This window comes from Rhinopithecus roxellana, chromosome 9 (genome assembly GCF_007565055.1).
Source record: "Rhinopithecus roxellana isolate Shanxi Qingling chromosome 9, ASM756505v1, whole genome shotgun sequence".
Classification (NCBI taxonomy): domain Eukaryota; kingdom Metazoa; phylum Chordata; class Mammalia; order Primates; family Cercopithecidae; genus Rhinopithecus; species Rhinopithecus roxellana.
In genome coordinates this window covers 73,633,845-73,658,628 of record NC_044557.1, presented here as the reverse complement: position 1 = coordinate 73,658,628, position 24,784 = coordinate 73,633,845, and the positions used below count along the sequence as shown (strand labels likewise).

At 35.9% G+C, this 24,784-nt stretch overlaps 1 protein-coding gene across 1 annotated transcript in view; it reads right to left on the bottom strand.

Moving 5' to 3' along the window:
* PKHD1L1 (PKHD1 like 1) overlaps positions 1 to 24,784 on the bottom strand; it is a 167,869-nt gene that overhangs the window by 67,546 nt on the left and 75,539 nt on the right. Inside the window, 14 exon segments of the mRNA XM_010363096.2 lie at positions 8,455 to 8,584; positions 9,964 to 10,093; positions 10,564 to 10,643; positions 11,928 to 12,084; positions 12,522 to 12,678; positions 13,665 to 13,839; positions 15,897 to 16,046; positions 17,023 to 17,271; positions 19,742 to 20,726; positions 21,490 to 21,716; positions 22,275 to 22,445; positions 23,206 to 23,394; positions 24,023 to 24,127; positions 24,551 to 24,693. Of these exon segments, the coding sequence (XP_010361398.2) occupies positions 8,455 to 8,584; positions 9,964 to 10,093; positions 10,564 to 10,643; positions 11,928 to 12,084; positions 12,522 to 12,678; positions 13,665 to 13,839; positions 15,897 to 16,046; positions 17,023 to 17,271; positions 19,742 to 20,726; positions 21,490 to 21,716; positions 22,275 to 22,445; positions 23,206 to 23,394; positions 24,023 to 24,127; positions 24,551 to 24,693 (3,048 nt within the window).

Here is a 24,784-nt window from a genome sequence, read left to right as displayed (position 1 = left end):
AGCCTAAGGGAGTCACCTCTGTGTTTTCCCAACATTTTCTTTTGACCCTTCTCTCGCTTGGCAAATCCTTTCCCTCCTTTAAATGGCAGTTCAAATGACAGTGCCACATGTGAAACAGATTCAAAGCAGCTCTCTCAACTTTCCCAACCCTACTTCTGCATTCTCAATACACTCTGCATAACGCTCTGTTAATGCTCAGAACAACCACGCTGCAGTCCTATGAGATGTCTTTCTGTCCCTTCCGCTGACTTGCCTGCTCTTCTAGGCATGAGATCCATTGAAATCATTTTATATGCTGAGCACTTAGTACAGCACCTGTCACAACTCAATAACAGGTTTTGATTGATTGAACAAATTAATGCAGAATGAATTTGTGGGGGTAACAAAGTGAAATGGAGCCCAAATAGGAAGGTGATGTAATATTCCAGGTGTGAGAGGCTGAGAACCTAAATCAAACTGAGAGCAGAGAAAACTGATGAGGGACATGCCAACGGGAGACCAAAAGAACTTCGTGATGCAAAGGAAATAATGAATGATGATAATTACAAGGTCACTGAAAAAGATTTGTGAAGAAGAAAACTAGAATGCAGGGGTTTAAAGAAAGAAAACAAAGGATAGTAAGGATAAAATAGAAGAAATGAGCATATAATATGTAAGCAGTTTACAACTCTAAAACAAAGGATTAAAAAAAAGAAAGACGCTACAGGAGACAGGAGAACAAAGCTGTTTATCAAGATAATGGGTGGATGGGGACAAGAATCATTCCAAAAGATGCAGGGAAGGAATTGTGGGGGAGGGGCAGGGAGCGGTGGAGATTAAGGATGCTTAGAGATAAGGGTGAACCAGTGGTACAAGATCTCACAGGTAGTATGCAAAAAGGCTTTAGATTAGCCTCTCTTGAATTTTCCTGGATTCGGATGATACAATGATTTCTTTAGAAAAGAAGTTCTGAAAAGCATTTTCATATATTGTATGTACCTAAACACATCTTTCCTTCCTTTGTTGTAATATAACAACACTAAGTGTAACAAGCACTTAGTTTGAGCCAAGTTCTGCTTTTACTGCTTTAAACGTCATTAACTAATGTAATCCTTACTAATAACATTCCAATTTTACTGAAGCACAGAAAGGTAAAATAATATAACTATAGAACTAGTAAGTGGTATTGCTGGGAGCTAGACACAGACAAAATGACTTTTGAAGGCATTTTTTTTTCCTCAATTTCATCTGAAATCTTTATTTCCCTTTGCCATGTAATATAACATATTCACAAGTTCAGAAAATTAGGACATATACATCTTTGAGCTATTATTCTATTACACTCATTATGTATTTGTATTGTGGTTTATTTGTTTATTTATTTTTTTATTATACTTTAAGTTCTAGGGTACATGTGCATAACATGCAGGTTTGTTACATATGTATACTTGTGCCATGTTGGTGTGCTGCACCCATCAACTCGTCAGCACCCATCAATTCATCATTTATATCATGTATAACTCCCAATGCAATCCCTCCCCCCTCCCCCCCCCTCATGATAGGCCCCAGTGTGTGATGTTCCCCTTCCCGAGTCCAAGTGATCTCATTGTTCAGTTCCCACCTATGAGTGAGAACATGCGGTGTTTGGTTTTCTCTTCTTGTGATAGTTTGCTAAGAATGATGGTTTCCAGCTGCATCCATGTCCCTACAAAGGACGCAAACTCATCCTTTTTTATGGCTGCATAGTATTCCATGGTGTATATGTGCCACATTTTCTTAATCCAGTCTGTCACTGATGGACTGGATTGGGTTGACTCCAAGTCTTTGCTATTGTGAATAGTGCCGCAATAAACATACGTGTGCATGTGTCTTTGTAGTAGAATAATTTATAATCCTTTGGGTATATACACAGTAGTGGGATGGCTGGGTCATATGGTACATCTAGTTCTAGATCCTTGAAGAATTGCCATACTGTTTTGCATAGTGGTTGAACTAGTTTACAATCCCACCAACAGTGAAAAAGTATTCCTATTTCTCCACAGCCTCTCCAACACCTGTTGTTTCCTGACTTTTTAATGATTGCCATTCTAACTGGTGTGAGATGGTATCTCACTGTGGTTTTGATTTGCATTTCTCTGATGGCGAGTGATGATGAGCATTTTTTCATGTGTCTGTTGGCTGTATGAATGTCTTCTTTTGAGAAATGTCTGTTCATATCCTTTGCCCACTTTTTGATGGGGTTGTTTGTTTTTTTCTTGTATATTTGTTTGAGTTCTTTGTAGATTCTGGATATTAGCCCTTTGTCAGATGAGTAGATTGCAAAAATTTTCTCCCATTCTGTAGGTTGCCTATTCACTCTGATGGTAGTTTCTTTTGCTGTGCAGAAGCTCTTTAGTTTAATTAGATCCCATTTGTCAATTTTAGCTTTTGCTGCCGTTGCTTTTGGTGTTTTAGACATGAAGTCTTTGCCCATGCCTATGTCCTGAATGGTACTACCTAGATTTTCTTCTAGGGTTTTTATGGTATTAGGTCTAACATTTAAGTCTCTAATCCATGAATTAATCTTCGTATAAGGAGTAAGGAAGGGATCCAGTTTCAGCTTTCTACTTATGGCTAGCCAATTTTCCCAGCACCATTTATTAAATAGGGAATCCTTTCCCCATTTCTTGTTTCTCTCAGGTTTGTCAAAGATCAGATGGCTGTAGATGTGTGGTATTATTTCTGAGGACTCTGTTCTGTTCCATTGGTCTATATCTCTGTTTTGGTACCAGTACCATGCTGTTTTGGTTACAGTAGCCTTGTAGTATAGTTTGAAGTCAGGTAGCGTGACGCCTCCAGCTTTGTCCTTTTGACTTAGGATTGTCTTGGCAATGCAGGCTCTTTTTTGGTTCCATATGAGCTTTAAAGCAGTTTTTTCCAATTCTGTGAAGAAACTCATTGGTAGCTTGATGGGGATGGCATTGAATCTATAAATAACCTTGGGCAGTATGGCCATTTTCACAATATTGATTCTTCCTATCCATGAGCATGGTATGTTCTTCCATTTATTTGTGTCCTCTTTTATTTCACTGAGCACTGGTTTGTAGTTCTCCTTGAAGAGGTCCTTTGCATCCCTTGTAAGTTGGATTCCTAGGTATTTTATTTTCTTTGAAGCAATTGTGAATGGAAGTTCATTCATGATTTGGCTCTCTGTTTGTCTGTTACTGGTGTATAAGAATGCTTGTGATTTTTGCACATTAATTTTGTATCCTGAGACTTTGCTGAAGTTGCTTATCAGCTTCAGGAGACTTTGGGCTGAGACAATGGGGTTTTCTAAATATACAATCATGTCATCTGCAAACAGGGACAATTTGACTTCTTCTTTTCCTAACTGAATACCCTTGATTTCTTTCTCTTGCCTGATTGCCCTAGCCAGAACTTCCAACACTATGTTGAATAGGAGTGGTGAGAGAGGGCATCCCTGTCTTGTGCCAGTTTTCAAAGGGAATTTTTCCAGTTTTTGCCCATTCAGTATGATATTAGCTGTGGGTTTGTCATAAATAGCTCTTATTATTTTGAGGTACATTCCATCAATACCGAATTTATTGAGCGTTTTTAGCATGAAGGGCTGTTGAATTTTGTCAAAAGACTTTTCTGCATCTATTGAGATAATCATGTGGTTCTTGTCTTTGGTTCTGTTTATATGCTGGATTACGTTTATTGATTTGCGAATGTTGAACCAGCTTTGCATCCCAGGGATGAAGCCCACTTGATCATGGTGGATAAGCTTTTTGATGTGCTCCTGAATCCGGTTTGCCAGTATTTTATTGAGGATTTTTGCACTGATGTTCATCAGGGATATTGGTCTAAAATTCTCTTTTTTTGTTGTGTCTCTGCCAGGCTTCGGTATCAGGATGATGTTGGCCTCATAAAATGAGTTAGGGAGGATTCCATCTTTTTCTATTGATTGGAATAGTTTCAGAAGGAATGGTACCAGCTCCTCCTTGTACCTCTGGTAGAATTCAGCTGTGTATCCATCTGGTTCTGGACTTTTTTTGGTGGGTAGGCTATTAATTATTGCCTCAATTTCAGAGCCTGCTATTGGTCTATTCAGGGATTCAACTTCTTCCTGGTTTAGTCTTGGAACAATGTAAGTGTCCAGGAAATTACCCATTTCTTCTAGATTTTCTAGTTGATTTGAGTAGAGGTGTTTATAGTATTCTCTGATGGTAGTTTGTATTTCTGTGGGGTCAGTGGTGATATCCCCTTTATCATTTTTTATTGCATCTATTTGATTCCTCTCTCTTTTCTTCTTTATTAGTCTTGCTAGCGGTCTGTCAATTTTGTTGATCTTTTCAAAAAACCAACTCCTGGATTCATTGATTTTTTGGAGGGTTTTTTGTGTCTCTATCTCCTTCAGTTCTGCTCTGATCTTAGTTATTTCTTGCCTTCTGCTAGCTTTGGAATGTGTTTGCTCTTGCCTCTCTAGTTCTTTTAATTGTGATGTTACAGTGTCCATTTTAGATCTTTCCTGCTTTCTCTTGTGGGCATTTAGTGCTATAAATTTCCCTCTACACACTGCTTTAAATGTGTCCCAGAGATTCTGGTATGTTGTATCTTTGTTCTCATTGCTTTCAAAGAACATCTTTATTTCTGCTTTCATTTCGTTATGTACCCAGTAGTCATTCAGGAGCAGGTTGTTCAGTTTCCATGTAGTTGAGCGGTTTTGATTGAGTTTCTTAGTCCTGAGTTCTAGTTTGATTGCACTGTGGTCTGAGAGACAGTTTGTTATAATTTCTATTCTTTTACATTTGCTGAGGAGTGCTTTACTTCCAATTATGTGGTCAATTTTGGAATAAGTACGATGTGATGCTGAGAAGAATGTATATTCTGTTGCTTTGGGGTGGAGAGTTCTACAGATGTCTATTAGGTCTGCTTGGTGCAGAGATGAGTTCAATTCCTGGATATCCTTGTTAACTTTCTGTCTCGTTGATCTAATGTTGACAGTTGAGTGTTGAAGTCTCCCATTATTATTGTATGGGAGTCTAAGTCTCTTTGTAAGTCTCTAAGGACTTGCTTTATGAATCTGGGTGCTCCTGTATTGGGTGCATATATATTTAGGATAGTTAGCTCTTGCTGTTGAATTGATCCCTTTACCATTATGTAATGGCCTTCTTTGTCTCTCTTGATCTTTGATGGTTTAAAGTCTGTTTTATCAGAGACTAGGATTGCAACCCCTGCTTTTTTTTGTTCTCCATTTGCTTGGTAGATCTTCCTCCATCCCTTTATTTTGAGCCTATGTATGTCTCTGCATGTGAGATGGGTCTCCTGAATACAGCAGACTGATGGGTCTTGACTCTTTATCCAGTTTGCCAGTCTGTGTCTTTTAATTGGAGCATTTAGTCCATTAACATTTAAGGTTAATATTGTTATGTGTGAACTTGATCCTGCCATTATGATATTAACTGGTTATTTTGCTCGTTAGTTGATGCAGTTTCTTCCTAGCCTTAATGGTCTTTACATTTTGGCATGTTTTTGCGATGGCTGGTACCGGTTGTTCCTTTCCATGTTTAGGGCTTCCTTCAGGGTCTCTTGTAAGGCAGGCCTGGTGGTGACAAAATCTCTAAGCATTTGCTTATCTGTAAAGGATTTTATTTCTCCTTCACTTATGAAACTTAGTTTGGCTGGATATGAAATTCTGGGTTTAAAATTCTTTTCTTTAAGAACGTTGAATATTGGCCCCCACTCTCTTCTGGCTTGTAGAGTTTCTGCCGAGAGATCTGCTGTTAGTCTGATGGGCTTCCCTTTGTGGGTAACCCGACCTTTCTCTCTGGCTGACCTTAAGATTTTTTCCTTCATTTCAACTTTGGTGAATCTGGCAATTATGTGTCTTGGAGTTGCTCTTATGGAGGAGTATCTTTGTGGCGTTCTCTGTATTTCCTGAATTTGAATGTTGGCCTGCCCTACTAGGTTGGGGAAGTTCTCCTGGATGATTTCCTGAAGAGTGTTTTCCAATTTGGTTCCATTTTCCCCCTCACTTTCAGGCACCCCAATCAGACGTAGATTTGGTCTTTTTACGTAATCCCATACTTCTTGCAGGCTTTGTTCATTTCTTTTTCTTCTTTTTTCTTTTGGTTTCTCTTCTCGCTTCATTTCATTCATTTGATCTTCAATCGCTGATACTCTTTCTTCCAGTTGATCGAGTCGGTTACTGAAGCTTGTGCATTTGTCACGTATTTCTCGTGTCATGGTTTTCATCTCTGTCATTTCGTTTATGACCTTCTCTGCATTAATTATTCTAGCTGTCAATTCTTCCACTCTTTTTGCAAGATTTTTAGTTTCTTTGCGCTGGGTACATAATTCCTCCTTTAGCTCTGAGAAGTTTGATGGACTGAAGCCTTCTTCTCTCATCTCGTCAAAGTCATTCTCCGTCCAGCTTTGATCCATTGCTGGTGATGGGCTGCACTCCTTTGCAGGGGGAGATGCACTCTTATTTTTTGAATTTCCAGCTTTTCTGCCCTGCTTTTTCCCCATCTTTGTGGTTTTATCTGCCTCTGGTCTTTGATGATGGTGACGTACTGATGGGGTTTTGGTATAGGTGTCCTTCCTGTTTGATAGTTTTCCTTCTAACAGTCAGGACCCTCAGCTGTAGATCAGTTGGAGATTGCTTGAGGTCCACTCCAGACCCTGTTTGCCTGGGTATCAGCAGCAGAGGTTGCAGAAGATAGAATATTGCTGAACAGTGAGTGTACCTGTCTGATTCTTACTTTGGAAGCTTCCTCTCAGGGGTGTACTCCACCCTGTGAGGTGTGGGGTGTCAGACTGCCCCTAGTGGGGGATGTCTCCCAGTTAGGCTGCTCAGGGGTCAGGGACCCACTTGAGCAGGCAGTCTGTCCCTTCTCAGATCTCAACCTCCGTGTTGGGAGATCCACTGCTCTCTTCAAAGCTGTCAGACAGAGTCGTTTGCGTCTGCAGAGGTTCTGCTGCTTTTTTGTTGTTGTTATTTATCTGTGCCCTGTCCCCAGAGGTGGAGTCTACAGAGACAGGCAGGTTTCCTTGAGCTGCTGTGAGCTCCACCCAGTTCGAGCTTCCCGGCGGCTTTGTTTACCTACTTAAGCCTCAGCAATGGCGGGCACCCCTCCCCTAGCCTCGCTGCTGCCTTGCGGTTAGATCGCAGACTGCTGTGTTAGCAATGAGGGAGGCTCCGTGGGCGTGGGACCCTCCCGGCCAGGTGTGGGATATATTCTCCTGGTGTGCCCGTTTGCTTAAAGCGCAGTATGAAGGCATTTTCTTAACCACTGACTTTTGAGGGCATTTTCTTAACCACTGTCTTTGCAAACTGTCAAATAGGATTTATCAATGATACAGTGAACAATTAGATTTGGTGGGAAACTCCTTAAATCTTGTTTCTGAAAATTAAATAGCCCCATTCTAAACCCTAAACCTACCCTTTCATTTCATACAAAAAACCATAAATGCCGATTTTCTATTCTGTTAGTAAACCCTGTCATTTTCCTGCTTTTTTATTTTGCCTTTATATAATTAAAATTTCTTCCAAGGGCAGAACAAAATGAGCACTAAAGCTAAGTATATAGTTAATTCTTCCTAATGACTGCAAGTCTATTTTTAATATGGAATACGGCAAACTCAAAATGCCACCTTGAATTTTAAGTTTAAGTTGAATCATGGCCTTAATAAAATTTAGCTGTTTCTTATCATAAGTCACTGTTTGTTTCCTAATAATCACAACCATATTCAATTTTACTATTATCTATAATTTGAACAATAAAGCAAAAATAATGCTTCTCTTGCCCCTACCCCCATGATACTTGGTGGTATTATGTTAATTTTCTTTCTTTTATGTTTTATTTGCTAAAATATGTAATTAAACAGAAATTAAGGGTCATAGTTTCAGTTCTAAAATAACAGGCACCTAAAAGGTTATGTGAATCATCACTTTTTGTATAATGATTTCTTGTCTTTTATTTAGTCATTACTAACAATTTTGCTCCATGGGAGCCACTGCTAAGGCTGTAAGATAAGAGAGTTCACTGGCTGCTTTCAAACATGTTCTTTAGTGACTCACACTAAGAAGCTCATTTACATTTTTGCATTCATTAAGGTATTTATTTAAAACTCTAAGATATTTCCCAATGACTTTTAGTAGTCAAATGCTTCTTTTCTCCAAATAGATTCTTACATGGGAGCCCAACCATGTAAAACATACATTTTACTAGGACATAGTTATTTTATAAGTTCAAATTTGTATTCTTTCTTATTGTAAATCTATCAATTATAATGCAATACAAATGTGATCAACCTAATGTTAACACTTGGCAAATCTGTATTTGGCTGTTCGTGTTTCTTTATTAGAGTTTTCAAGTTTAAACCAAATAGTCATGCACCATGTGAATTGTCTCTCTTTATAAAGGACAAATTATAAAGGCAAAGATTTCTTTTCTAAATACGTATCATTAAGCCCAGAAGACATCATACCTGTGTCCTGTGCTTGCAATTACAATGTTATCTCCTGGCTTCCATGTTACTGCTTCTTGTAAAATTAAAATTCTTTCCCCTGCCTTTGCAGTACGAGCCAAGTGAGTCCAGATCACAGGAACAGGCACACCTAGAACCAACGTACACACTGAGTATTTCTTTACATGTGTTTGATTGGTTATTAAGAACTTTATGCATTTTAATCTTTTCCTAAATTGAATCAATGTTGGAAAGGTTCATTTTGCCTTAGCATTTCATACATTTCTCCAAGAAGAAATATATAGAATGCTTAATTTATAAAAGTAACAATTGTGTTTGTAATAACATGCATATGACTATAAAACTTTTCAAAAATATTCTTCTGCAATGATATACCCTATTTATAACCATCTTTTTTTTTTTTTTTTTTTTTTTTAGAGGGACACAATGTAAATGGGTGTGATAATATTGACAAAAAGCAGAAGTCTATTGTCTTTGGCATTATTGATAGGAATTTGTTAAACTAATAATCTAGAGTCAAATGTAGACTTTTCTAAGAAATAACATAGTATACATAGTGAGCCCCGTGTAGGACTTTTATGATGATAAGGTATCATGTTTATGGTATTCTAAATTCATAAAAGGGATAGATTATTGCAATGTAGAAGATTTCAATATAAAAAAGATTCACACCATGCTTTCTTTAAATAGTATGTTGCCCTGGTACCTCAAACATGATCAAAATCATTTTTGGTTGCTGACAGTGCTCTAGGATATAGTTATAGAAATCCACAACTATAAATCTCTTGTTATATTTCAGAGAGACCCCATTTGCAGATACAAATATAAGAAATTACATTCTTCTGCTTCTAGACTTAGTCTTTTTATATAGATAAATAAATAAAGTAAACAGGCAATCACAGACAGGTACTACAGTTACTGTAAAATGAAATGAGAAGAGCCTGGAGGCCTATGGAAAGGGGGAAGAGGAGGAATGTAGAAAAGGCCCAGAAAGACTTTCCCAAGTGTGACCTTGGTTGAGACAGAGACAGAGTCTCACTCTGTCACCCAGCCTGGAGTGCAGTGATGTGATCTTGGCTCACTGCAGCCACTGCCTCCTGGGTTCAAGTGATTCTCCTGCTTCAGCCTCCTAAGTAGCTGGACTTACAGGTATGCACCACCATGCCTGGTTGAATTTTGTATTTTTAGTAGAGACAGGGTTTTGCCATGTTGGCCAGGCTGGTATGGAACTCCTGGCCTTAGGTGATCCACCTGCTTTGGCCTCCCCAAGTGCTGGGATTACAGTTATGAGCCACCACACTTGGCCTGGTTCTGAGTCTTGATGTCTGGGCTAGCCTTGCTTGGATGTGGGAAAGAAGGAAGGGGTAAAGAGGGGATATCTAAAGACATGAGAAGCCTAACACACTTTCACTTTACCACAGGATAAATTATAATTATCACAGGATAATTATCCTTGGTGTCCTGGTGAGTCTTTCTCTACCAACTCCCTTAGCCACTTGGCCACAGTACCGTGCAGATCCAGGATTCCCTCCCGCACAGCCAGTGTTTTGGCACCATAGACAGGGAGCTCAGGAGATCGCAGGTGCCCATGCAAGGTAATGACAGCCTTGTGTTGGAATGGGGATGTCTCTGTCCCAATCTGCAAAAGATGTCACAAATGCTATTCAGAAAATTAAAACCCCAAATCCACAGTTCTAATCACACAAAAGTAGTTCTTTTCTATCTTCTCTTCTCTTTTGAGAATTAATGGCTCAGTTATTCATATCTTTCTTTGGAAAGATAAAACTTTAATTTTCTAGTGAGCCAAATACACTATGCCAGACCTTTGAAAGGTATACTGATTGACTTTAGCCACATCTAAGAGTTAATTCTTTCCTGTTCTATTTTAAATTTTGCTCTATGGGAATATACTACTATCTTCCCATTAAAAACACAATATTCTGGGAAACTTTTATCCCTACATAAAGGATTTTATACCAAAAACAGAGACCTAAACAAAGATAAACTTAGGAGAGGTTGGTACAATTAACTATCCATTTTACACATAGTATTTTAAAAAATGAATGGAGAAAGGTTAAAAATGAACATGTATTATGTTCTTTTGAATACCTGAAGAATGCCTCCATCTGTAATTAGAATATTTTCTGCCTGGAGTTCAATGTCAGCTTCATCAAATATTAGAGTTCCACCTATGAATCATAGAATTTTAAAATACATCACAAGGAAAAGTCTTAAAAGTTGCCTATTAAATTACTCATTACAATTTAACATAATAATTATTAAATTATACATTAAATTAAACTTTAATTTCTCATTCAAGTTCTGCTATTGTTATGCATGTAACTTCACTTCAGTTCTTTGGCAACATAAAAGCATAAAAACTCCAGACAAGACCATGGGAGTTTACAGAAAATCAAATCCCAGGGAAGATTATTTTCCCTTGAACATTGGGAAAGTAGCTTATTTTAGATGCTACTAAATAGCTCAGCTATGCAGATTAGTTCTACAAACACAGCACCTCAAAATATAAATTAAGAACGAAAACATTTAAAGAAAAGCGTGTTTATAAAAACCGTTATAATGTCAACATTAGCTCTGAACTTTTACCCATTAATTTGCACTGTCAACAGCTATAGCCTGATTAGCATTATTAAAGATCATACCAGGACACATTTTTATGAGACTAATGTAAATTTGTAAGTAGTAAAATTTTATTTGTTCAAAGGTCCAATATTTAATAACTTCAAAAACCTGAAACTTTTCTATTTTCCCTGAAGTTAAAAATAGTACAATAACAATGCAGGAGTCTTCCGGTGACTCAGCTGTTATGGCAAAGTTTCTACACTAAATCCTCAAGCAGTCTACTCTTACCAATTAATGATTCTTTTACATGCAATTATCACAGTCATGGTTATTTAGTTTTCTACAGTAAAAAACAAAATACAGCAGCAGAGACAACCCCAGGCAACAACTGAAACAGGTTCATAGGCAAAGGTGAAAATCACAACCTATCTACCAATGGGAATCAAGGGGATCATTTAGGATAGACTTGAACAAATCTCTATGACTTTTTAACTCTTGGGACCCACTACATCAGTGTTTTTCAAAGTGGAAAATGCCTTTTTTGTTGTGATCTAGTGAAAGTGGGCAGGCATGCTCACACCTCCCCACTTTGTTATTGAACCAAAAGTTTCATAAAACAACATTTACTTTTAAAAGGTACTTACTCATATACATGCAATCCATTCTGATGCTTTCTATCCTATTTAATTTTTAAAATGCTGGCTGCAACACATGAAATAATATCATAACCACAAATGGATTGCAATACTCAATTTAGAAAGCCCAGGACTACACTGTGTATTAAAAATATGATGCAACTATGGGTGTTCTTAATTGTGGACTTTGATTAAATCAGTTTCACAGAAATATTTCTCAGGCAGAGTCTAATGAACAGATATTCAGAAATTTACCCTGAATAAGCAACATTTTCAAAATAGGGGTGCTTTGATCCAGCAGAATGGTCTGTCCTTTTGTAATAACAACAAGAGACCCTTCTTCTGGGGGAGATTGTCCCCCCCATGAGAAATTGGAGGACCAAGCATCAATATAAAGAAAGTCAGCATTATCCTGTAATAGAACATAGGAGACCTTAAAATTTAGGGATTTTACCAGTGTTTTTCATTCGATTTTTCAAAAAGCTTTTTATTACAATATAAATATATTTATATTGCATAGTAAATATATAATATATACAAACAATAAGCATTTTATTAAATCTAACCTACTTAAAATGTGTTATAATTGCCTCTTGGTTTATTTCACAATAATGATCAAGTTTAAAAAATCTATTACTAATTACCCCACAACTCAGAAAAATAAAAAATCTAAAATAAAAAAAATTTTAGGAAAAGCAATAAAAAACATAAGCTGCTTTAAATTTATTATAGTCACAGCTCAGTTATTTTTTTGGAGATATTAAAATAAGACAACCATTACCAATTAGCCCACCTCCCATAATGTTAGTTTTTCACTGCTGTGATTACTATACTCAACAGCACTATTACCAGTTTGGCCATGCCGACACCTCTGATGTGGACACGAACTGGAGCCCACCCTGAGGGAGTATGGGCATCTGTCATGCAGATGATGTGTGTCTTGTTGGAATACTCAGCATCACATTTGGCTTCAGCTATAGTGATATGAACATCCTCTACATTTTCACTGTAAAAAAAGAGGGAACACATAACATGTATGTTTTTCTCAAACTTCCAGATCATGCTGTCAAACCCTTTTATTCCTATGTATTATTGCAAAAAAAAAAAAAAAAAAGAAACCTGATTCTATCAGCCACCAAAGTGCAGATTGATGCTTTTTTTAATACTAAGATTTCAAAATATTTATTGAAAAAAAAAGTAAACAAAGAGGTTAAGAGTCCAGAAAATAGGATTGTATAAATAGCCGGTGTTCCAGTGTTGGGGGAAAAAAAGCAGTGATTTTTGTTGTTGTTCAGTGATTCTATGTTGATCTCCTAACAGGTACTTTTAAAAGAGATTTTCAAGGATCACTTGTCCATGTGACATTTTTATCATGTTTGTGGACTTTAGAACTTAACCTCCAGGTAAAAATGCAAGTTAATCACAACTGCTTGAGGAGTTACAATGAGCTTCTGTGGTGTATGTGATCTGGTATTTTGACTTCAGCCTTCCCCACCTGAATAATGATGACAACGCAGTACACAAACTTGAGCCAAATAATGAGTATGCTTAAGAAAAAGAAACTTGACCAATTACAGTGGAATAGACCTGCTGTATGGAAAGATGTTTCTTTGACCCAATGAAGCAGATCATGGCTGGAGATAAGATGGTGGGGAAAGCATAACAAGAAGGGGATTTGTATTTGTGATGCTGCATACTAGGATTGGGGGCAAGTTGTCTAACCTGTTTAATCTGTCTTCTAATCATAAAATGAGGTTAAAACATCTCAGGAAATAAGGCAGGACTTCTCTGTGGGTAGGCAGGTGGTTGCCACAAAATAAATACTCAGTAAATGTTAGCAATTAGTACTATTTTTGCCTTAAGTGTAAGTTACGAGCATATAGGTACACATTACATGACTGTATTTCCGCATTGTCCGGGCATAGGAGAAAGCAGGCCTAATGGCTCGAGTCTGGAAATGCACAATGATGCATGTGTGTGTGGAGACAGTACCTGAATCCTGATCCCATGACTGTCAGTCTGGTGCCGCCTGCTGTACTGCCTCTCCTGGGAGACACTGCAGTGATGAGTGGAGTCAGTGACACTGCATATGTAAACGGAGTCATGGACTGTGACAAATCTTTCCCATTAACCACACTCACTTCACAGGCTTGCTCAGCTCCCGTGCCTATGAGAGGAGGATCAGACTGAATGAAGTTCTGCCATCAGGCCCTGATTCATTTCCAAAACCTCCAAACATTTTCAATAACATCTTCCTTTTCACACAATCATCTTCCTTTTCCCATATACATAGTCTGCATGTGAATAATAGTGGTCTCTAGCAATAGCTAAAAATGTTACAAAGTTCATGCTCACTATCAACAGAAGAAAAAGCCCTTGGACCCTCCCAGGGAGACTTGCGTAGAACATTCTACAAACCTGCCTGCTTAGTTTTCCAATTCTAGAGAATCTAACTTTGTAAATTAGAACAGGAAGGAGGGAAGAACTGCTTAAAGACACACACACTGATAACAGCAAGGAGTGACAGCTGAAGGCAAGGTCAGAGACAAGGACTACAGAAACCTGATGCAAAAACATAATGAGAAGATGCAGAGCCAGTGTTAAGACAAACAACCTAAAACCTTGACAAGTCTCGAAGCATTGCTACATATATATATATTTTTAATCAGGATTCAAACTCTGATGTCAAAATGATAAATAAGCTCAGTCATAAAAATATTGCATTTTTCAATATTCTTTGTTAAGAAAGTCAGAGAAAGAAGCAATAATATTTAGAAAAGCTTCAAAAATTTTGTTAATGTTTTAAAAAATGTGTTCACATAAAATATATCCTTTATTCTTCTAGAATATTCACATTGTTTAAATATCTTCTTACATTTTGTGAAGTAATAACTAAGATTTGTTGTCTAAACTACCAAATATTTAATCTTCACAACAATCCATTGAATTAGAGTTAATAATATCTCCGTTTCATACGTGGAGAAACTGAAGCAGAGAGAAGTTAAGTTAGGGTTACACAGTAAGTAACAAAACTGAGATTCAGGGACTCCTTAGAGACCAGGCTCTTAACCATTAACTAAAAATGAATAAGTAAGCATGAGAATAATAGCAAATTACATATGGTTCTAGACATCATTCCATCCACTTTATGTACATTAACTTATTAAACCTGACAAAAATCCAGTAGACTACTGTGATTCATCTCACTTTGTAGTTGAAAAAATCTGAGGCATAGAGAGGTTAAATAACTTATTCAATGACACAGGTAGGGTTTGAGTTTAGCAATGCACCACCGGCATTGACACTCATAGCCATTAATGGAACTCCTATCTTTAATGGAAGCCTAATATTCTAATGGGAACTAAAAATGTGTTCTCCATTTGGTATGCTCAATAGACTAAGAACCATCAGTTTATACCATAAACTGGAAAACTGCAATTTATTATAAACAATTCCATCTGCAATTTGTGAATCTCAAAGGACATGTAAATCTAGAAAATGTCCTGAAGAATAGTGCCGCAATAATAGCAAAGACTTGGAATCAACCCAAATGTCCATCTGTGACAGACTGGATTAAGAAAATGTGGCACATATACACCATGGAATACTATGCAGCCATAAAAAAGGATGAGTTTGCGTCCTTTGTAGGGACATGGATGCAGCTGGAAACCATCATTCTTAGCAAACTATCACAAGAAGAGAAAACCAAACACCGCATGTTCTCACTCATAGGTGGGAACTGAACAATGAGATCACTTGGACTCGGGAAGGGGAACATCACACACTGGGGTCTATCATGGGGAGGGGGGAGGGGGGAGGAGGGAGGGATTGCATTGGGGAGTTATACATGATATAAATGATGAATTGATGGGTGCTGACGAGTTGATGGGTGCAGCACACCAACATGGCATAAGTATACATATGTAACAAACCTGCACGTTATGCACATGTACCCTAGAACTTAAAAACTTAAAGTATAATAAAAAAAAAAAAAAAAAAAAAAAAAAAAAAAAAAAAAAAAAAATTTGAAGATTCCTGACTTAAAAAAAAAAAAAAAAAAAAAAAAAAAAAAGAAAATGTCCTGAAGAAATTGCTTAGAATCAGGACAGTAATAAAGTGATTTAATTACTCCAAGGCACCCAGTGACTTGAAAAAAGAAATTAACCGATCTTTATAAAATTAACTAGTTCTCAAAGACTTCCATTATTTTTTCTGACAACTTACCATTATTAGATGGAATTTCACATAATAATGTTGTGTAATCAGATCTAAGCCTGTCAATTGCACATTCTGAGCCACAAACTAATATAATTGAATTTTGTGGATTAAATCCAGTGCCTGTCACAGTCATGGTTTGACCCCCACCAAAACTCCCTAGTGAAGACAAATAGAAAGGAAAAACAAAGCTAATTAAAATAAAACCTCTTCTGTGTACATATTTTTTACCTTTATTTTAAATGTTAAAAGTAAGTTACATTAAATGAAGAGTTTCTTAGAACTGAAATTATAGTGCATTATTCTATGAATGCAACTGAATCTCTTTTGATTGTAGTGTTTTAAAATCCTCACTGAGTAAATGTCATATCTGGTAATTTATTTGAACTATTTCTAGGAACTAAAATTTTACTTAAAAGAGATGTCACAAAGGATTTCAGAGTAGGCAAAACATAGACTATGCAATTACAATTTTAATTATAAGTGGATTGGTTTATTTATACTTTCTTAAGTTTTTAACCAAAAAAATTTTTAAATAAAAAAGATACTAATTTATGTAGAAATAATTACATACCAGTGATGTCTAAACATGATTTAAGAAACATTTTCACATATAACTGTCATTTTAAGTAGGATTAAGTTTTAAATAAATTAATCATACATCACTAAGAAATATAAGGTATTGTATTTTAAAGTTTAGTATTTTGAAATAAATAATTATACACTTAACATGCTTATTTATTTGCAACATAAAGAAAAATATTTGTATTGTGTTATAAGAACTAGAAATTTTCACAGTGAAACCCCATCTCTATTAAAAATACAAAAAAAAAAAAAAATTAGCTGGGCATGGTGGTGTTTCACCTGCAGTCCCAGCTACTCAGGAGACTGAGGGAGGAGAATGGCATGAATCCAGGAGGCTGAGCTCACAGTGAGCCAAGATCGCACCACTGCACTCCAACCTGGGAGACTGAGTGTGAGACTCCATCTCAGAAAAAAAAAAAAAAAAAAAAAAAAGAACACACAAAACTAGAAATTTTATGTGTTTGAAGGACATATTATTTTCTAAATAAGGTTTCTAAATAAGTGTTTTCTGAAATGAAATATCTGCAGTTTCCTGCATACTTATGACTACCTTGGCTTGGATTAATATTTTGAATATTAAGCGGGTACTCAAATACAACTGTGGACACAGCTGAGCCTTTTGTCTTATGATGCATCATAACAGGAAATGTGCCCCCAGCATGATCTCCCACGATGCACTGCAACACACTATCATTGGCCATGGTTACATTACATTGAATGTTATTTATCATCACTGAGATTTCCAAGATCTCAGTGCCAAAGTTGGATCCAGTGATCTCAATTTCAGTTCCTGGTGGACCTTAAAAAAAAAAAAAAAGCACACAATATAAATATATCTAACTATTAATACACACTCATTTAAAGATATACCTCTTTACTTTTATAAATAAAAGAATACCCAGTGTTTTAAAACTAATATAAATATTCACAATACATGCTGTGTCATACAATACATTTTGACTACAATATACACTACATTCTACTGTATATTAATTATAAATGATTTATCTCAATGTTTATTATTTTTCCAGTCTTTCTGTCCATTCTATTGAGTTGTAAGTTACTAATTCACTCTAATAGAGAAGAGAGGAGGAGAGAAGAGCAGGTCTAGAGTTAGGAAGTATGAATGTCTGAGCAGCGTGGGTTAGAGCATATTTTAAGGATGAGGCTTACTATCTTTATTTTTGGTACCTTTCTTCCTGACATTAGCAACTCTTTTGAGGAGAGACTACATTATTCTTAATTCAAACGTCTTTGATAGGTATGACTTGGTAAACAAATTATGATATGTAAATGGGTGTAAGATAGTAAATACAGAAAAAAGGAATTAATTTAAAGATTTGTAGGTGAATATCGATGTTAATGCCTTGAATGAGTGCACATAGAACAAATAATTGGATTCTGGCTGTTCTCTTGCTTCCCTCTTTTGACAAATGTACATCAAGGACATTAAACATATGCAATTTTTCATAGGCTGTTCAAATGAATATCCGCATACCTAAATTTTAAATGAAAATTAGTCAACATAACTTTTTACAAACGCAGCGCCTTCAAGTAGTAGTTTGATTTTAATTCAAGTGATAATAGTAAAGAATTACCATATAATTGACCATAGTGAGGATTGCTTAAATATAAATAATTATTTTATTTTAAACATGACAGATACTAAAGAGATATTTCACGTTAGGAATAATTTTGTTTGTTTGTTTGTTTGTTTGTTTTGGAGATGGAATCTCACTCTGTCACCCAGGCTAGAGTGCAGTGGTGCAATCTCAGCTCATTGCAACTTCTGCTTCCCGGATTCAAGCGATTCTCCTGCCTCAGCCTCCAGAGTAGCTGGGACTCCAGGCACATGCTGCCACGTGCGGCTAATTTTTTGTATTTTAGTAGAGACGAGGTTTCACCATGTTGCCCAGGCTGATCTCGAACTCCTGAGCTCAGGCAATCCGCCCACCTCAGCCTCCCAAAGTGCTTACAGGCATGAGCCACCACCGTGCCTGGTCGAAATAGTTTTAAGATACAATCTAAAGAAAGTTGTATGGGTCTTAACATTTAATTTTGCTTGGCATTTTGCCTTTCAAATGCAGCAGTGTTGTTCTCAGTGTTGCCTGTCTCTTCAGCAAATAAAAACAGTTCAGTTTTCACATGTCTGGAAGTCTCCTATACCTTTGAATGCATTGTTTTGAAAACAAAAAATCATTCAAAGACAGAGACAGGAAGAGACACAGTCCATGGAAATAAGAAACATATGCCATTATTTGCAATGATTACAACCACATGGGAAAGAAATATGCCATTGCTATTGTTCACATCTTTCAAAATGAGCAAATTTGACATATTAAAGAAGATTTCGACAGCAAACTCCTTGAAGGCAGAAAATACTACTTACTCAAACTTGATACATTTCTCTTGTGATGTAACCTAAAAAAGACTTTTCTAAAAGGCTAACATTTAATGAGTTCTTCATTAAATGTACCATTCTAAGTTACATTATATGAATAAACTTCTTTAACTTTATAATGTATGTACCTGCATAAATAAATTGATGTTTAAAAAAACTTGTCCAAAATTTCATCGCTGGAAATTAAAGGAACCAAAATTTGAGCCATTTGAGAGCCAAGCTCTCAACTATTACACTACAGCTTCCTCTCCAGAATTCAGTGCATATATAATAAGCATTCTAATAGCTCAAGGATGATCAGAAACAGCATAGCATAATGACAAAGGACCAAGATGATATATCAACCTATTGTTAAATTAGAAAAATGAGTCATGCTAAGTAATTAAGGAAATCTTATTTTATAACATTTTCTCCACTGAATGTGCCAATTATCTCCTTAAAAAGAATTCTGGTGTGCTAATAAGTTAATACTCATTTGTAGTTTCATGGAAATAAGGTACTCTGAAACACTCTCAATGTAAGTAAGATTGCAACTTTTGAATTTTAACTGGAGTTTCTAGTTCAAATCAACATCAATAACATAAATGAATTAGCAGTTTTGGTCTATCTTCACTTATTTTTAGGTCAAGTTAATGGGAATTTTGTTCCTCAATAGAAGTTGAAATTTGTCTAAAATTGTTATCCCATAAATGTGTGAAAAATAATCATATAATATAGACTACACAGAACTTGAATCCCATGTATTAAGTGTAAGTGGGATCATTTATAAACACACTTTAATAGTTATTTACCAATATCATTCCAATTCTATACTAATAAATATTATCGATACAATAATATCAAGATAATAAGGCAGATATTGGAGTACCTCTGCTTGGGATAATTCCTCTGAGAAATGGAGTATCCTCCAGGGCATATGTAAAAAGCAAAGGTGGATAAGCAATTGTATTAACAAAGATTTTAACACCGACCATTCCATTGGTCCCAGCGGGAGTGAGGCAGTCGACTTCATTGAGGTTGATGGAAATAATTTGACAAGGGTCATCCCCAATAGTGACTGTAGTGTTGCCTGGATAGAAGCCATTTCCTGTGATCACCAATGTAGTTCCACCACCAATGCTTCCAGAAGTTGGTGATAGAGATGCTACTGGGGGGCTGCTGACAGTCAGGTTTCCCAGAGCCAAGCCTTTACTTCCCATCACAACACTAAGAGAATGATGTCCAACTGGGAGAGTAGTCACAAGAGCAGTGATGTTGTTTTCATTAACCTCTACTGCTCTGAACTGTTGATTTCCAATGAAAACAGCAATGTCCTCCAAAACAGTCCCCAAACCTTCTCCTTCAATAAGAACTTTTACAGACCCTATGACAGAGTTTGGGAAGACTCCTGTTATATAAGGAGTGATGCTTTCTAAATATGAAAAGGTGCAATTTCCCTGGCACTGGGCAGGCACTCCATGTATTAGAAGATCTACATTCACAAGCTGTTGGGCAGCAGGGGATGTTTCACATTCAATGGATGTATAATCCACTGATAGAACTTTACATGGGAAATGACCCATAAGGACTTTTACACCTGCAGAAGAAACTGCAAATCCAGAGCCTTTTATGGTCACTCTTGTCATTCCTGTAGTTGATCCTGCATTTGGCAACACCAGGTCAATGTTTGGCAAAAGCACAAATCGCCTATCAAATTCATTGGACAACGTATTGATAGCAGTGCCCAAGTTGTAGACAGTCAAAGTGACAATTTCCCTGACACCAACATCCATTGAGTTTTGAGGGTCAATATGACATGTAATTGTATCCTCACTACTTTCTTCTACGACACAGGGGTAGCTACCAATTGTAACCTGTAAGTGAAATGAATGCAAAATAAAACAAGTCAATACGTATCTCCAGAATAAACAAATGTTGTATTAGCAACAACTATAAATTTAAAAAGCTAATCATGTGCAAATAAATATCTTTTATTGATACATTTAATTGGGGAGGGGCTGATTAAGGCATCTCTTGGATTAAATTATGATTTGTACATAAATGTGCATTGCTACATTATTCATAATAATCAAAAGGTGAAAACAACCCAAATGTCTATCAACTGATGAATGGATAAATAAAAGGTTGTTTAACATACAATAGAATATTATTAGGTCAAAAAAAGAACTGAAGTACTGATACATGGTACAACTCGGGTGAATCTTGAAAACATGCTGAGTGAAAAATAAATAAACTTGGTCACAATGAACCACATATTGTATGATTCTATTTACAAGAAATGTCCAGAACAGCCAAATCTATAAAGACAGAAAGTAGATTAGAGATTGCCCTGGGTTGGAATAGATGGAGGGGTTAGGTGTGATATCTAAGGGATTTAGGGTTTGTTTGTTTGTTTGTTCTATTTGGTAATGAAAATGTTCTAAAATTGATTGTGTGACGAATGTCAACTCTGTGCCTATGCTAAAAATTTATGAATTGTACACTTTAAATGGGTGAATTGTATGGTATGTGATAAATCTCACTAAAGCTGGTAAAAATTAAATAACAAGGTTATCATCAAAATACTTTCATTGGGAACATGTAATAGAAGTATAAAGGAGGTATTTATATTCTTACCTTATTAGCACAAGGGAGATTACTAAAGCCATGTCCAATAATTGTTATTAGTTCATTTACTGTTCCAGTGGATGGAGTAATGTTGCTTATAGATGGTGAAAAACAACTTGAAACCTCAAATAGCAATCTTTTTGAATTTTTAACCCTGGTATTGTCCAGGCCGCACAGGGGTTCTGTTGCTAAGCAGCCTGCCACAGAGCTTCCCAAGTGCCAGTTCTCAGGTTCTCCTTTAGAAAAAGAACTGCCTGTAAGTCATGAATAGCATTCTAGAATGATAACTGTTTTTGAACTGTGTTACTTTTTATTTTGATGATGATGGTTTAAATTCTGGTAAATCTTTTTTGAAAAACAAAATGACAAATGGGTCTTAGGCAGTACAAAACTATTAAAGACTGATCAAAGATGTCACAGTAAAGAGAGAAAACTGAATATAAAATTGATTTATTTTTCAGTTTGTCCAAGGCCAGACCCCATGGGGAAAATAATAACATCATCTTACATTTTAATATATGTCCAGGAACATACATAGTGACAGAACTTTTTTACATTACATCTCACTTGAGGCACACAAGGATTCTGGGGGAGAGACTGGTGGGAAGACATTACCACAATCCTTATTCTAGAGGATAAATTCCAGCCTCAGAGAAGCCCAAACCCATTCAAGGTCACGTGGCTAGTAAGATAGAAGCACAGGGAGACCCAGTCATCTGCTACCTGCTCCAGAAATATCACACACACACCCTGGGTCACCTGTGTAACAGAGTTTCCATCTTTAACCATCTTACCATGAGCATATGTGGCTTCAGAGCTACCCACAAACAGGTGCAGGGGAATGTGCCTGGTTTCAGCTGGTAAAACATTAATGACTCCTTGGAGAAAAATGGAGTGAGCCTCATCAATATATCCGCTGCTATAATAATGGATTCCAGGTGAAGTAAATTGGTAAGAAAATGAACCTGCCATAAAATGAGATTGTACATAATAAATATAAGCAATTAATGCATCTTTGAAAAGAGACTGAAAAAAACTTGAAATGATCATTTAAATGCACATGCAGATGACAGTTTCTTATTTTTCAAGTGTATGAAATGTCAACAGAATGTAGTAAGAAAACTCGCTGACTATTAAAAGCTATCCTGTGTAACGAAATTACATTCCATGAAAACAAGATCCAGCATTGATTTTCTAGAAAACCGTGGCAAGTCTGGCATAACATACCAAAATTTAAAGAAAAATTCAACATGAAATGAAAGAACTTTTTTTTCATGAGTTAAAAGTTCAAAATCTTACATGTACAAAACAAAACAGGCAATCTAAAAGGCACATTTTACACTGAGCTGTCCTATAAGAAACACTGATTTTAAATTGATTTCAGTCAGTCAAAGTTCATCACTTGCTACCAGATTGGTTTGATTTAAACATGTATTCCTATTTTATTGCATTTTGCTTTTACAATATGTTTTTCCATTGGTTGATTATCACAGAATCAATATAAAATATTTCTAATATCAGAACTCACTTGAGTATGTATAAAATAACTTGCTTACCCTTATTGCTAACATTTTTACTACAGCAAATAAAATGCCAACTAACTTACCTTATGCATTTGTGTATATTACTTATGTAAAAATACTGTATTAAATCTACCAAAAAATGTCATTTTATTAGATCTAGGAAAAAGTGGCATGATGTGAAACCCAATAAGCAGAAACATACCTGATGTAGATTTTTGTCTTCCATTTGTGAATCCTTTGCCATCATAAATTACACTTCCAGGACTGGAGACAGAAAAAACCCTATATCCTATCCCTCTAAGAAATGGATGTGTTTGCCAATGCCATGCCACTGTGTCCCCCACAGACACATTTAGGACTGATGGTGACCAGGCATAACCTAATCCATGTACTGGGAGCAAGAATTGAGTCATATTTTAAAAGAAAAAGAGAATTTCTTAATAATTATCTTTGACAACATTGCAATTTATGTACAGTCAGTAATGAAAACATTTTAATCAACACTAAAACTTAATTACTTACATAATTTAAGCACTTAACAAAAACAAATAGAAATACTGGAAAGCAAGGTAAAAAGAAGATAAGGAAAAATTAAGTTACAAAACTCCAAAAGTGATGATCAACAGACAATTTGAAAAAAAAAAAAATTAGAAGTCAATAAATAATTTGCTTAGAAAGCTTACAGAGAATATTTTTAAAGTTATGATCAGTTTTATTTGGAATATTCATTTGGAAACCCATGACTGATAATAAACTACAATTTAGGAGTTTCTGTACTACAGCAAAACCAAATGACAATTCCTGAAGTTGGAAATTGTGAAGTATGGCCTTCTAGATTCAAGTCTACCACTAATTCACTCTATATATGACCCTCTATGTCAAGCAGTTACTGCTGACAAATTATAAAAGAAATAACAGTACTCAGTCTCTCAATCATTTGAAATACAAAATAAATAAAAATCAAATGAATTTCAGGTTTAAGTGCTTCCATTTTTTCATAGTATATAAATGGCTGATACCTGAATCTTTCCCATTGTTGGTAATCCTAAATAGATTCCCAGTTGAATGAAGAATACATTTTATGACATTTTCTGATGATGATGTAATATTGCAAGGGATGGACCCTAGAAAGAATAAATTACTGGATATTTTTAAAAAGCAAATATTTTATCAATTTTTTTTTGTGAATTATAGAGATGAAGTATAATTCATTGACAGCCAAGACCCTAAAAAAACTCTGCCTTATATAGTAGGATCTTCGGTACTTCTTTTCTGATAGTAATCATGTGTGAGTACTCATTATCTGCAGAACAACTCCTCCACTCTATACGTTGCATACACATTAAATACACAGTAATTATTTATTGAAATCAAAAGTAGTTATTCAGTTTCTCTATATCACTTTAACGAAATACACTTAACCTTTTTTTATACTACTAGAAAAATAAAACTGTGATTTAGAATATTCATATAGTAACTCAGCACCTATAGTATATCCTTTAAGCTGAGAAAAATGATAATCACCTTCCTATGAAAGAAGTTCTTACCTAACAGCACGGTATTGTCAGCTGGTATTGTGCTGAATCCAAAACCCCTTATGGTGATTTCAGTTCCACCAAACAAGGAGCCTCTTTGTGGAAACATGCTGGTCACTTCCAAAACATACTGTATTGAAGAATTTAATTTGTCTCTGAGAAAAAAAAATGGATACATTTTTCAAAGAGCTTTCTTCTGGTTTATCTCACTAAACCCTTGCTAGGATATGATTTCTTTAGAAAGAG